General features: G+C 51.7%; 1 protein-coding gene across 1 annotated transcript; it reads right to left on the bottom strand.

Moving 5' to 3' along the window:
* Positions 1-261: 261 nt before the first annotated feature.
* Positions 262-14795, bottom strand: Ucp3 (uncoupling protein 3). Its single transcript, XM_059252992.1, has 7 exons — positions 14687-14795; positions 8169-8388; positions 7519-7720; positions 7110-7310; positions 6024-6125; positions 5445-5625; positions 262-2763 (listed from the first exon to the last, which is right to left on the bottom strand). Exons 2-7 carry the CDS (start codon positions 8292-8294, stop codon positions 2649-2651), a joined length of 927 nt encoding a protein of 308 aa, XP_059108975.1. The 5' UTR covers positions 8295-8388; positions 14687-14795; the 3' UTR covers positions 262-2648.
* Between the last annotated feature and the right edge of the window lie 434 nt (positions 14796-15229).

Genomic DNA, 15229 nt, shown 5'->3' on the forward strand with positions numbered 1-15229 from the left:
CCCAGTTCCTCCTTCCCCTTCTTCTCCTCCTCCGTTTGCCCCCTCCTCCTCTTCATCTGCACAGTCTCCTAATAACACAGAAATGAATAGAAGACAGTTTCTGGCCCCCGGGCACTTGAATGAGAGAGCAGTTTAACAGTGATTTACACATGTCAGTCAAGTCAAAATAAAGAGGGCCTTCTAAATGCAGGTTTTTATTTGAAGGCTAGGAGGGACATTAAGTCAAGATAATTTCTTTTGATTTTGTTTCAATTATCTAGTTACTGTTGAAACTTGGGCATGCTGAGGTACAGTTTTTCTCAGTGAGCTGAGTCTGGGCAGGAAGGAAGAAATGACATTGCCAAGCTTCTCCTGTATTTTTAAATTTTTTTGTTCTTGTTTTTTTCCCAGGGTTTCTCTGTGTAACAGTCCTGGCTGTCCTGGAACTCACTCTGTAGATCAGGCTGGCCTTGAACTTACAGAAATCCACTGACATTTCTCTGGGAGGACACTGAAAAGCAAGGGCTCTCTGTGGCTAGGTGGCTAGTACAGTGAGGTAGGATGAGGCTTGGAGACTGACTGGTTCTGCTCTTTCTTTTTTCTTTTCCAGACCAGGTCTCATGTGTCTCAGGGTGACCTTGAACTTGCTATGGAGCCAAGGTTGGACCTTGAACTCCTGATCCACCTTTCTCTACCTCCTGCCTGCTGGCATCACAGGTGAGCATCGCCATGTCTGGTTTATGGGGTGCTGAGGGTCATCCTCAGGGTTCTGCATGCTAGACAAGTGCTCAGCCGATGAATTCCATCTCCAGCCTGGAGCCCCTTCTGACGTCCATCAGAGCCAACCAAGCTCCTAAGAAGCAGGCCGAGACTGTACGACACTGGAAGACACAGCTGGACAGATGTGCACTGTCTGAGTTGCTTCTCCATTGCTGTGATGAAACACCACGACCAAGGCCACTTAGAGAAGGCAGTTTTATTTGGGGCTGACAGTTCCAGAAAGAGTCTGTCTTGGTGAGAGATCTGGCAGCAGGCCCGGTGGCTGGAGCAGCCACTGAGAACTCACATCCCAAACTGAAAGCAGGAAACAGAAAAACTGGGATGGCATGAGTCTCTGAACTCCCAAAGCCAGTCCCCATGGCACACTTCTTCCAGCAAGGCCGTATCTTCTAAGTGTCCCCAAACAGCCCCTAACAACGGGGGACCAAGTATTCAAATGCCTGGGACATTTGGGGACATCTCCTTCAAACCACCAAATGCAGTTAAACTCTTCTTTCTTTCCCCATGTATTCCTTTGTTCATTGTGTTTGTCCATGTATGCATTCACATGTCTGTATGAGCGGCCTGTGGAGGTCAGATGATAACTTAGAAGAGTCAGTTCTCTCCTTCCATCCACCACGTGGGCCCTGGGGATTGAACCCAGGGAGCCGTGTCGTTGCCGGATGTGCGGTCTTCAGCTTGTAAGTTGGTCCTGTGCTTCAGCCCTCCCTCTTGTAGGTGGAGGGGGTACATTGTCTCTGCAGCCAAAGGCAGTGAGAGAGAAGGAAGTCCAGGCGAGTGGAGCCAGCCGGGTCTGTGGCCACCCTGACACAAAATCTGTCGGAGAGAGAAGGCCGGAAAGCAGCCGTTCTTACTTCCCTTAGGGTGGGATTCTGTTAATTGAGTCAAAGCAATTTCCTAAAGATTCTGGGTCCTGCTGCTTTGGACTGATGGACAGGTAGTGCCTCTTCTCCTGACCCACAGCCCTTTGCCGTTACCAGGCAGCAGGTTCCCATGGCTTTGGTCATCCGTGGTCCTCACCATGCTGGTGTGCATGGCCTCACCGCTAAACTGCATTTTCGCCAGGCTTCCTCTCTGGACAAAAAAAATCTCTCCTAGAGCAGTGTCTTCGTGTTTACATTTGTAGACAGGCATTGTTCATATAAAGTGCTTCCCGGCCCTGCCTCTCATTCGATCCTCCCAACACCCTGAGGTAGACAGGCAGGGACTGTTACTCACTGTACATCCTCCATCCTCCAGTGTCCCGGGTGGGCCCAGCTGGACCCGCTTATATGGGCCCAATGTTTTCTTTTTCCTTTCTCATTTTTCCCAGAATCTTAATGGAGACCACTTGGTGGTCTCATTACAGAAGGGCAGATGTCCTCGGGTGACTGTGAAGGTTGTAGTCATAGCTTTGTGCTGAAGATGAAATGTCCCTCGGGCATTTGAGGTGATTCCACTACACAGTGGGCTGATCTTCCCAATGCTTGCAGCCTTTCCACTTTCTTATTCATCGTCTAATCCTACATTTCTGGGGGGTTGGCAAACCTCCCTTTTGTCCAAAGGAATCGGATTTTCTTTTGCCTAAATGTTAGGCATCCAACCGGAAGGGCTTTAAAAATTAATATAATTTAATTCCCATCAGGTCAGTGCAAAACAAAGGTGTTTTAGGACAAAACACGGAAGACTAAAACTTTCCTCCTCTTTTAGTTCAGTTTCTTGAATCAGCAATGAGCGCAGAGTTCTGTAATGTGTGTGGGCCTGGGTCCGCTGGGTCCGCTGGGTCCTCTGGGTCCATCGGGTCCGCTCGGTCCACTCGGTCCATCGGGTCCTCTGGCAGAGAGCCGCGGTTTTATTCTCTTCTAGGCAGCCTTTTATGAGGAAAGCACCAAGTAGCCCGCTTGCCGTGTTCAAAATGGAGATTCCCGTAATATCTGGATTTTCATCAAGGCCCGTTTCAGCTGCTCGTAGGTTACAAACATCATCACGTTCCAGGCTCCCAAACGCAGAAAGGAGGGCACAAATCTGAGGAGAGAAACAACTACCACATGAGGAAGACTGGGCTAGGAGGCACAGACACACCTACCACGCTGTCCCCAGGCCGGACGAAGGCTGCTTGTCACAATTCTTTTCTGAGATCCGTTTTGGCAGGAGTTGGAATCAGAAAAGGAAAGAAAGCTAACTTTAAGGCAGGTTACCATGTGAGGAAACTAATTCTCACAGGTCTGTGGGCTCACTCTGCTGGTTGCAAGTCCTTTTTTGGAAACTGAGGCCAGAGAGGCTGAGGAACCACAAAATTGGTAAATAGCACTGTGGAGTTGGGACACAGTCTGACCCAACTCATCCTGATGCTAGGGGCTTTGGGCCGGTTCACATCCAGATTTCCACCCAGAGAAGGCCCAGACTAGGACATCAAGAAGTGGATGTAGGGCAGGGTGGAGGGAGCATGGTACCAGAATCAGCTCATCTCCAGAGAGCTCTGCTCAGGGAGTACCCTGGGAGAGAGGTCCACTTATCTGTGCTTCTCACAGGCAGGGAGGAGCCTGGCCTCTGGTCCCTCAGGCCAGCCTCTCCCCAATTGCTCCCTCTTGGGCCCCTGGGTTCCTGGAGGATCAAGTCACCATGCCCTGATGATGCCAGGCTCTCCTCTGTCCCTTTAAACACATTGCCCTTCCCTCAGCTTGGGTTATCTTTCCAGCCTGAAGGGTTGCTCTTCATGCTGTAGGATTCAGTTGGGCATGGCAGCCATATGCCACAGCATTTCCTTTGGGGGGAGAGTGTGAGATAAGGCCTTACTATGTAGCTCTGGCTGGCCTTGAACTCAAGGCAACCCCTGCTTCAGCCATCATACCCAGCTTGTCATGGCTGTTCTTAAACCTTCACAAGGATTATATCACTGTGGCAATATTATCCAAACTTTGGAGGCGAGTCAAACCTAGGCTAAAATCCTGGCTCCTCCAGCTCCTCATCTTGAAGTGAGGACAGTAAAAGTGTGGCCATGCCTGTGATCCTGGCCCTTGAGAAGTGGAGGCAGGAAGATCGGGGGTTTGAGGCCAGTATAGGCAACAAGAGACCTTAAAACAAAACAAAATAAAATAAAATAAAACAAAAGAGAAGGTGTAGCAGTACCTCCCTTACAGGGCTGTCACAGGGTTAACTGAATCCTCGGGGACAGCACCTAACCCTGCTCAGTCAATGCCACCTACTTGTCTATGATTCCTCCAGGGAGGCATAGGGCAGAGCCTGTTCAATAAAGGTTTGTCAAGTGAAAGAGTAAACTGAGGCACTAGCTGAAAACACCCAGGCAAACAGTGCCAGGTGACAGGTTGAGTGTGTTATTTCCAGACATGAGAACTCCAGTGGTTTCTGTTTGTCTGCTGGGTTCAACTAAACACCACGCACCAGAAAATATCAGCTAAAGGCGTTCCTGTGGGAGCCAAGGCAAGACCTTACCAGTGGGTAGGAAGCACCACAGGGGTGTGGCCTTGGGGCTGGGGCTCTGCCATGTTGTGATCTTGGACAAGTTACTGTTTTGAAGTGCATTGTGGGGAATACTCCCTAGTGCAGAAGGTTGCTGCAGTACCCTATATAAAGTACCCAGCACAAGGCTCAGAGGAGGGGCTTGGCTTTCAGGATGATGGTGAATAACTACACTATTGAATGCTTGCTCTGTTTGGATCTTCAGATAATAAAAAATGGATGAGTCAACAGTCTCAGCTCCAAGGAGCTTGTGCGCTAGTGTGAAGATGAATTTAATTTTGTAGGAGGTGGAATTATCGTAGCAGCGAATCAAATAGTATTGCTGAGGCTCATGGAAAGGAGGGGAAACTTCCGTGTGACAGTGTGAGGGTGGAGGTGGCATTTGGACTAATCTGCAAGAGTGGCTGAGATTTAGACTATGTAGACATTGAGGGAAGGCCATCCCTGTGGGCTAAGGTGCTGCACACAAGGATGCATGCCCTTTGTGTGCCCTTGGACTGAGTTTGAACCCTGGAACCCATGTAAAGGTTGAAGGAGGGAACCAACTCCACACAATTGTCCTCTGACCTTCACACATGTGCTGTGGCACATATACACACATGCACCACACACACACTAATGATTATGATAACAATGATAACTCTTTTTAAAGATGCACAGGGAAGCTGGGCGGTGGTGGCGCACGCCTTTAATCCCAGCACTCGGGAGGCAGAGCCAGGTGGATCTCTGTGAGTTCGAGGCCAGCCTGGACTACCAAGTGAGTTAAAAGCGCAAAACTACACAGAGAAACCCTGTCTCGAAAAACCAAAAAAAAAAAAAAAAAAAAAAAAAAAAAAAAAAAAAAGATGCACAGGGACCCTGAGTGTTGGTTAGGAGAATGGTACTTATGCTGCAGTGAGCGTGGTGGTGAATGGCCAGGGCAGCAGGTGTGGAAAGCCCCCTACCCGAAACATTTGGAGACAAATAATCATTTTATTTGGCTTTGGCCTACTTTTTCTTAGAAAGGCTTCTGTTGTAGGCACCTGGGATAAGAGAACCCCCAAAGCCAGGTGTGGTGGTACAAGCCTATAATGCAGCGTTCAGAGGTGTAGCCAGGGGGATCAGAATGTCAAGGTCATTCTTGGCTACGTAGTGAGTTCTAGGCCAGCTTGGAACTCATGAGACTCAGTCAGAGAGAAAGAAAAAGGGGGAGAAGGAGGAAAGAAGAGAAGAAGGTGGTACCTTACCCTTTGTAGAAGGCTGTGGGGCCCTCCTGGGCCACCATCCTCAGCATACAGTGTAGAGGGCTGCGGTACCTGCCTGGGGGAGCATTCATGTATCTGGTCTTTACCACGTCCACTGGAGAGGCCACCACTGTGGCACAAAAGCCAGCTCCAAAGGCAGAGACGAAGTGACAGGGGAAGTTGTCTGTAGAGGGGAGGGAAGAACATCCCAGGAATGGAACATGTGCGCACGCTTTGCAGACGTGATTACTGTCTGTCTCCAGTGCAACCTTGACCTTGACCTCCGGAGCACAGTGCCCAAGGCTGAGCTCTTGGTTAGTCTTAGCAAGCTAGAACCGAGCATCTCTGAGTAAGAAAGCTACAGAGCTTTTTTTCTTTTAGGCAATTGAAGTCAGAGAAGGCAAGTGGCCATCACTTATGGAAACCTGAGTTAGGTGCTGGCCCTTGAACCCAGGCTCTGGCCTGGAACCTGGGCCTCTTTCTTCATCACAGTCCTGAACGGGGCACTGCTCCTCTCTCTCTCTTTCACGGTCCCTGATGCCTCTGAGTGGCACCCATTGCTGTCTCCCCGCCCACTCTCACCAGTGAACAGGCGAGAGTCCAGCAGCTTCTCCTTGATGATGTCATAGGTCACCATCTCAGCACAGTTGACAATGGCGTTTCTCGTGATGTTGGGCCATGTCCCTGTCAGGAAGGCAGCGGGGAATGATGAATACAGTGCTCCAGCTTGGGGTCAGAGCCCTCTAGCAGTGGTCTCAGCCAGGGGACCACACCTCAGCCAAGCAGATCCCACTTCTTATCAGCTCTTAAACTCCTGCACCTTCACAAACAGACACCCACTGCTTGGCTGCATTTGGAGCATAATTTGCACTCTGTCAAAATTTCAACGTGCCTTCCTGAGACCCAGGAGCAGTCAAGTCAGGAAAGGAAATTTTTCATGGAGGAGGGAGGCAGAGCCTCTAGGACAGTGACAGGAGGTATGGCAGGGCGTCAGAGACAGGTGTCACCTGGGAGAGGACAGGCTTGGCGTGAGTGGGACACCAGCAAGAGTGCATTGGCAGCGCTGTGACTTGGGCGTCCTGCCCTTAAACACCACAGGGCCATTTTTCTCTTGCAAGGACTCATGGGAATGGTGGTCCAAGTGCCGGCCGGAGGGATTCTGGGGATTGCCAAGGGCTTAGCACACAGGGAACTCTACAGCCCTCACTCCCAAGGAAGTCACTCACACACCTCACTGCAACTGGTTCCACGGCTGGGTTCCTCTATCCTTCTGTGCCTGCGCTGTGTCCTCGGGAGGCTCTCCCCTTCCGTCTCTACACGTTGGTCTTGGAGACCAGCTTTTTTCTGGAGTCAGCTCAGCCTCTCCGACCTCTGGCCTGCCTCCTGGCCCCCTGCCTGTGATACAAGCTGCACCCTGGCCTCCTTAGCTCCTCTGCGGTAAAGCCCTGAGGAGTGGGTGCCCTGTGTCCCCTTCTGTCTCTCTCAGGGTGGCCTACGCAGGTGAGGACTGGTGAGGTGAACAATATTTGAAGTCCTGTGGCTGGTGTGTGAGGTATTGTATTTGGGCGTTCTTAGGGTATTGAACCATGCTTTGGGAGTTCCTCCTTGCTGAGTTCCCTGTCTCAGCCCTCGGGGAGGGAAAGCTCTGCCCAAGGGTACCGCGTTTACCTTTCCACAGGCCCCTGACTCCTTCCTCCCTGGCGATGGTTCGGTAGGCATCCATAGTTCCTCTGTATTTCCTCTCGCCTCCAGTTCCCAGGCGTATCATGGCTTGAAATCGGACCTTCACCACATCCGTAGGTTGGGCACAGGTCACTGCCATGGCTCCCGTGGTGCAGCCTGCCAGAATCCTGATGGCGATGCTGGAGTCTGGGGAGGGCAGAAAGAACCGTGAGTCCTTAACACTGCCAAAATCTCGCCAGTGTCTGTCACCAGCTTCCCCATGCCCAACTAGCCTTGTTGGACCACGCCATGTCCTTGACCCACACACCAGCTGCCAGCTGGGCTTCCTGCCCACCCCTGTGTGTCCATGGGTGCCCCTGGGTGTCCCTAGGTATCCACTGGTGTTGGCACTCACGTTCCGCTCCTTTGGGGGTGTAGAACTGTTTGACAGAGTCGTAGAGGCCGATTCGAATGGAGGCAAAGCTCATCTGGCGATGCAGGCCAGCAACCAGTCCGCTGTAGGGGCTGCGGAGACCCTCGGTGCGCACCATGGTCAGGATGGTACCCAGCACGCCACGGTACTGCACGCTCTGAGCCCCTGGGTTCTCCCCCTGGATCTGAGGAACAAGCATAGGGCCCGAGGAGCTGATGGGCGGCTGGGGGGGGGGGCTGTGTGTGCAGGGCCCCTGCAGAGTCTTAGAACTAGCATGCTTATCACAGCTGAGTGTGCAGCGTGGTGAAGTTCACAAAGCAGCGTTCACTTACGTGGCTCCTTGGTCCGCCGAGGGGCCGGTTTGCTTTTCCTATTTCACAGTAGATGGCTAGTGGCTTACCCAAGCCCACACCGTTACTGCCTTACCTTTATTTTCCACTTTATGGCTTACAAAGCAGGGGTGAGAGGTAAAGAGCCCTATCACATCATATCAAGTCATTTGGGTTGTTTTGGTCCCAAGGGATGGCGGTGGGGACAAAGCAGTGTAGGGAGCGGCCTTCCCCTGGCACATGCTGTGCAGAAAGCAGCCCCTTCTTCCTCATGAATCACAACCGCTGGCCAAAGGCACCCACCTGCAGGCGGACCTTGGCGGTGTCCAGGGGGAAGGTGAGGAGGTCAGCGAAACAGGCGGCCGTACCGGCCCCCAGGAACTTCACAACTGTTGTGGGAGGCACTTCTGATGGCTGAAGTCCAACCATGGTCCTGGTGGGATGGGCCTGGTTCCTTTGGTGTCTATTGAGGTCCAAGGAGCGAGGTTGCCTGGCGATCCTTTGCTTCCGTTTCTGGAGGCAGCTGCAAGAGACAGACCAAGGGACACATGGCGCCTAGGCTGTCTGGGTCTGCCTGTGTCCAGGGACCCCGCAACGCTCTGAAGGGGCTTTACAAAGTGAGAAGCCTGGGTGCTGCCACACTTAAGACGCCTGAACTTGGCCCATAAGAAGCCTGCCTTTCACACCTAACGCTCGCTGTCACCCGCACAGAGCGTTGAGGAGGGAAGCCGACGGGGCTGTTGGCACCATCACTGAATGGCTGAAGAAACGGAGGTCCTGGCAGGCGGCACCCTGTTCTCCCAGGGTCTTGCTGTCTCCTCACTGGTCAAGCTCTCTGAGGTGCCCCATGCCTCTGTCTCAAACGGGGGAACATTCCCTGTGACCCAAGGAGATAGTCATTCATCCTGGACTAAGCCAGTTCCCCTTGAAAGCACGCCTTAGCCCCGCCCCCTTTAGTGGGCCCTGCACTTAAGGCCTCCTGTAAGGCAAACCTCTACCGCTGAGATACATTCCTAGCATTCTCTTTTTTCAATTTTTAAAATTTTTAAACATTTTTTTTTATATTTTATGTATGAGTGCTCTGCATGTATACTTGCAGGCCAGAAGAGAGCATCAGATCCTATTGTAGATGGTTGTGAACCACCCTGTGGTTGCTGGGAATTGAACTCAGGTCCTCTGGAAGAGCAGCCAGTGCCCTTAACCTCTGAGCCATCTCTCCAGTCCTTTTATTTATTTATTTATTTATTTATTTATTTATTCATTTATTTGAGACAAAAGTTTCACTAAATTTCCCAGGCCAATCTTGAACTTGAGATCATCCAGCTTCAGGCTCTTGAATGCTGGGATTGTATGCCTGTACCGCCATGCTTGACCTGGATATACCTCTCTCTATATATAAAAGACACAGAATCCTCCTCAGTTCTTGTTGCTCCCATCTCTGTAGGGTTTCCTGACTGGTGGTCTGTTGGTGGACCTGGGCCTCGGGTACTTGTTGCTGAGCTCTCTGTTTCCCAGTGGCTGAGGGCGGTGGTCTGATACATGAACACTTCTGCTGTCTAGGGTGGTTATGACCATTCTGCCTAGCTTGGATCCTGTACCCTCTCATGCCACCAAGGATCCCTTCTCAGATGAAGACAAAATCTCAGGAGAATCTCAGTCTTAGGTTAAGGCAATACACAAACAATGCTAGTGTGTGCATATGTGCATGAACACACACACACACACACACACACACACACAGAGTCGTGGTCTCATGAGTATACCTATCTTTCTGCTGGTTACCCAGGGATCTTTTGATGTGAAGGGCTCGATTTAGCCTTAGATGCGCAGGGAAACTGGTGTACTATCATGGGTGACGCCATGTTCTTACGATTGGATTTCTGGGCATCAGGCCTTCTGTGTTGAGGCCATCTCTTGGCAGTCACTGATGTACTAACTCAGACTCTCTTAGTGTGCTCAAGTCCTGCATCCGTCAATGACCCATCCCTAGAGCCAGGGCCAGACTCATAAAATTGTGAACAGTGTGTATCCCTTCCCTACAGGGCAACAGGATTCAGGGCCAGTGGTTAGGAAATCTGGGCTCTGGGCCTGTCTTCTAAGGCTTACCTTAGGTACATTTACCTGGTCTTGGGCCAATGAGAATATATATGTGTATGTGTACACACACACACACACACACACACACACACACACACACACACATATATATATATTAGTTCATCAATAGTGAACATTCAGGTATCAAAGGGTAGGAGCCAGGTCAGGTGATTTCTCAGGTCTTCTCTCAGGTCCGCCATATATAACAACTCTGGTTTCCTCTGTGATGCCGCCTCAGTCTACATATTCAGAAACCAAGGACTCAGGCTTGCTCTCTCTCCCTGAAAAACCCTGTCATTGGGAAGGAGCTGGTGTGAAGTGAAGTGACTATTGACTGGTCAGCTATTTCTTGACCGCCATACCAGGCACTGGCAAGCTACAGATGGAAAGGTTTGGTTGGCTCTGTCTTCATGGGGTTTGAGTTCCAGTCAGGAAAAGGAACAGGCAGTGAAGGAGATGGGGCTGGGTAAGTCGGATATGGACTGAGACCGGAACTCATGGCTGCGGGGTTCCAGTCTGGAAGCCGGGTCCTAGTGTAGAAGATTGGCTTTTGGACTCTGCCCTGGGGAAGGACTGAGGCAAAACTGAGAATCAGTCCCCTTTCTTTCTTTCTTCCTTCCTTTCTTCCTTCCTTCCTTCCTTCCTTCCTTCCTTCCTTCCTTCCTTCCTTCCTTTCTTCCTCTCTCTCTCTCTCTCTCTCTCTCTCTCTCTCTCTTTCTTTCTCTTTTTAGTTTTTTGAGACAGGGTTTCTCTGTGTAGCCTTGGCTGTCCTGGAACTCACTTTGTAGACCAGGCCGTCCTTGAACTCACAGAGATCCATCTGCCTCTGCCTCCCAAGTGCTGGGATTAAAGGCGTGCACCCTCCCCCACAGCTCCATGCTTCTTTCTCCCCCTGCTCCTTTTCTTTTGGTAGGGCCTCTTGTAGCCCAGGATGGCTTCAGATTCTCTATGTAGCCAATGATGACCTTGAACTTCTGCTCTTCCTGTCTCTTACTTCCCAAGCGCTGGATTAAAGGACTGCATCACTGTACCCAGTTCATGTGGTGCTGAGGATCAAGCCTAGGGCTCCTGTATGCTAAGCAAGCGTCTACAGTTGAGCTACATCCCTGGCCCTGATTGTTTACATCTTAAGGGCCACTAAGCTCTAGACGGATTATACACTGACTCAGGAATGTTGGGTCTAAACAGTGGAGACAGGAGGTTTTCCCCATTGGAGACCCACATCCAAGCTTTTACCAGTCAGAGCCTGTCACTCTCCTGGTTGTAGACAGTCCGCCGGCTCCTCATTTGATCAAGAACAAAGTCTAACATCTTGGTCATGGCCTCCAGGGCTCTTTGTGAGGCTCCCCTCTCCCCACTTTTCTTCCCCCTCACACACTGAGCTTCAGCCACATGGGCGCTTTCGGATTACATCATCTGTTTGGAATACAGTTCTCTCAGACACCTGCAGATTGCCTCTTCACTTCCTTCACGTTTCTCCTCAGATGTCACCTCTTTCGAGGGCCTTCCCTGAACTCAAATGCTAGCTCAGTATCACTCTCATCCACTTCAGGGCACCAGTCCCCCCTCGACCTTGTCTACAGCTGTACTTCCTACTCAGACACACCGTCTCCAAGAACAGGGCCTTCCCATCCAGGAGCACTGTGTTTGTTAAGAAAACAGTGGGCGACATTATTGGAAGATCCCCCCTCACATCTGTCTAATTCTCACATCATGTCACGGAGCTAAGCCAGGGAGTCAGCTGGTAAAGGCCAGCACACACTGAAGAGACCCACCCACAGGGCTCTGTGCTTGGCTTCGGGGAGTAAAAACCCACACGTGTGAGCTGCCTATGGAGGGTCTCCAGCAGACTTTAAGGGCTGGCTTAGACAGTGCCCATAAATACCTGTAGTGTAAGCTGAGCTGTGGTCAGTATAGACGGGGAGGAGCTGTCAAGAAGGGACTCGGAGGAGGAAGATCGTCCTTTTGCTTGTAAGGGGCACAAGAGGATTAATGCAGGCCAGGCCTGGAAAGGGCTTTTGGCAGCTGCAAAAATGAAAAGGATGCCCAGGATAGGCAGAGGCCCGAACCTGTAGGGCGGTGGCTCTCAGCCTTCCTAATGCTGTGACCCTTTAATACAGTTCCTCATGTCATGGTGACCCCCAACCATAAAATTATTTCGTTGCTACTTCATAACTTCAATTTTACTACTGTTATGAATCGTAATGTAAATATCTGATATGCAGGATATCTGATATGGGACTCCAGTGGGGGTCAAGACCCATAGGTTGAGAACCACTGCTGTAGGGGAAGCCAGGGCTCAATGGACGCTCAGAGCAGGAGGACCTGGCTGCTGGGCTGTGGGGCCCCTGCAGTGGGAGCTTTCCACACGTTCTCTCTCTTGATTCTCCACAGCTGTCATGAAGGGCAGCGGAGCTTGGAGACATTAGATGGTTCAGTGTAGCCAGTCCCTGGTATCCAAGCCTGTGTTCAGCCTGTGTTAGGTTCAAAATCACTTTGGAAAAGGCAGGGCAGTATTTAAATCCAATTTACAGATGAGAAAATAGAGGCCTGTGATGGAAAGAGGTTGACTGACCACTGGTCACAGAACTCCAATCTAATTGTTCTAAAGGCCAAGCCGTGAAGCTGCCATCTCTACCCCACCCACGGTCCAGTCAGTGTGGTAATCTGGCTACTCATGGTTTTGTCTGAAGCATTCAAAGCAGTTACAGAGGGCTTCATAAAACCAAATAAGTAAGTCTGGAGAAGGCTGGGTGGATACCAAGGTCCACTAATCAGATGAAGTTCATGGGCCCAGAGAGGCTAAAATCTGTGTGGGTGGGTGTGGTCAGACCTTGGCTCTTCTTCCTTCAGCCCATCTTGTCTGTCTGAGTTGAAAACCGACACAAGCCCAAGGAGGGCACAGGTTCTCTGGAGAGCGAGACCTGAGGCCTAGGGCCTTGGACCAACTTGGTTGCGGACCAGCAGTGCAGGCGCGTCAGGAAAACACCCTCCACTTGCTCGGGCTCCATTCCCCTTTGCCCTACAGAACAGCAGCCAGGCCTGGCTCCTTCCCAGCAGGGAGGTACTGGGTTCCCTGCCCAGGCCTGGAATGTACTGTGGGAGCAGCTGACTCTCCTCATGGCATGCTGGTGGCCTCTTCTTCCCCCCAGCCTTGGATCTGCCTGGAGAGCCAGGCTGCTGGATGACTTGATAGCATGAATCTGAGCCTCACACAACTGGGGAGGCCCCTGGGGGTAAGGTCTTTAGTATCCCATCTTCAAAGCCTGTCTGGGGGCCACTCAGGTGCTAGCAGAAGAACCCTGTGTTCTGCTCTGCTTTGGAAACACTGAGGTGAGAAAGGCAAAGGGCCCGTGTATGGTCGCTGTCAGAGACACGGGACTCTAGAGCACTTTCTGCTGGAAGGACCATCAGGGGGTGGTGGTGCGGAGCCGGGTCCTCCAGAGACCCCTGGAAGGAGTTTTCCCTGCTGAGGCCAGGTGTGTCTCTGCAGTGTTTGCTTCCCGGTCAAGCAGGGCTTCCCTCCTCAGCCCATGCAGTCCTCACTACTTCTGACCCTACTGTCTTGTAGCGTCACCTCATTATCTGTAATGTTCTGGCTCCATCGGAGCCTCCAAAGCAGGGGAAAGATCAAGTGACCCTCCTCCTCTGTGAAGACTGTTGAAAGGAAGGCCGTAAGACAGCTCAAGGAGGGCCAGCTGGCCCAAGAATCATTCTTACCAAAATGAGGAGACAGGAAGTGAGGTCAGAGATGACCTTAGGGGCCTTTGGTAGGGGGCTGCAATGCCAAGGTTGGACGTAGTCTAGTGGAGAACGAGGAGGGCTGGGTGGTCGACGCAGGCTGGGGCAGGCATCAAGGATAGATCAGGAGGGGGTGACCAGGGCTCTAAGACCAGGGAGGACGTCTTTGGAAAGGTGCTCACAAGAGACACTAAAGCCTGAACTTGGTCAGGAGCTTGCAATTGGTGTACCCAGTTTTTGAAGGAGTACCTTTGAGCCATCCGTCAGAATTAGAAAGGACGGGCAGACATACCTGAGTATGTGGGCAAGGCTACCAAGGCAGACACAGTAGGGACCTCCCTGAGGTCAGGGTTCCCCAACCTCCTTCTTGCTGAACCTCAGTTGTTATTTGAGGAAGCCTCAATGTGGGCAGCAGACATTGGCAACCAGCTGGAGGTGCAAGTTCTGAGCAATCCTCATCCTTGTAGCTCTACCGGGGCACGCAGAGCATGGGATGCTCCAGTCTACAGGGCCCATTCACGTTTGCTAAGTGTCCTGCACTCAGCCCAACCCAACTCCCTCCAATAAAGCACCTGCATCTGCATTGAGAAGCCAGCGGGCAGAGTGACCACAGGCTCTAGAAATGTCTACCACACACCTGGGCCAGCTTCGGGCCAGCCGTGCCCTCCTCATCTCTACACAGGAAGGGCCCCAGAACCTTGGCTGGAGAGGGCTTTGTCCTCTGGGGGATCCTGGGCCAAAGGAGAGGGACACATCTGGGATCTGTGAAGTTCCAAGAGAGGTGCCAGCAGGACAAAGGGGAGTCCCGGGGGAGTCAGGCAGATACGGGAGCCTCCCTAGGGCTGCAGCTCCTTCATCTTGACCAGGTGGGGCTAGACTGAATCACTCTCAGCCGCAGTGAGCGATTCCTGGCAGCGAGCCTCCGTGGAAGGGAGAGCAGGCAGAGGGGACAGGGGGAACCGAGGAGAGGTATGGGGTCTTACCTGTGAGTCTAGCCAAGGTAGGTTAGTGCAGGGGCTCCCTGGGGCTCCATTCCAGGGGTAGCAGCAGGGTCTGATGGCCCCTCCTCACCATTCACTGTTGTCTGCTGCCTCTGGCTTGCACTGGCCTTATGTACCAGCTGACCTGAAACCTAATTCTGAGAAGCTGGTTGACAGTCCGATCACTTGACAAGAGGCGGGCTGCTGAGGGGCAGGGCAGGGAGGGAGCAGTGAGTTCCAGATCTGGCTTAGCTTCCTGGACCTGGGCCTCTTGAATATGGCTCCTTTGGGCTTTCAAGCGGAGGGCTACCTTGGTGACCAGGAGATATGGGGTGTGTGCACCTGCACTTGCCATAGACCGAGGCCTCTTAGGACAGGGGTTCTCTGAGGTCTCTTCTTACAAACAGCAATGATGATAAGCATCATATCTTGGTGCCCATTAGGTGCTTGATATTTTAGACACATCATTTCTATTTCCCTTACCCTGAGGAAGCAAGTATTAGCAGGATCCTAAATTTAAAAAGAAAGCAAAACAGCTTTGAGAAA

This window comes from Peromyscus eremicus, chromosome 1, assembly GCF_949786415.1.
Source record: "Peromyscus eremicus chromosome 1, PerEre_H2_v1, whole genome shotgun sequence".
NCBI lineage: Eukaryota > Metazoa > Chordata > Mammalia > Rodentia > Cricetidae > Peromyscus > Peromyscus eremicus.

Excerpts from the sequence above, each read along its gene's own strand:
- Ucp3 (XM_059252992.1), bottom strand. The coding sequence starts at position 8,294 with ATGGTTGGACTTCAGCCATCAGAAGTGCCTCCCACAACAGTTGTGAAG. Across the intron at positions 7,311-7,518 it reads CACCCCCAAAGGAGCGGAAC|ACTCCAGCATCGCCATCAGG; the intron begins GTGAGTGCCAAC and ends TGCCCTCCCCAG. Across the intron at positions 6,126-7,109 it reads AGTCAGGGGCCTGTGGAAAG|GGACATGGCCCAACATCACG; the intron begins GTAAACGCGGTA and ends CCTTCCTGACAG.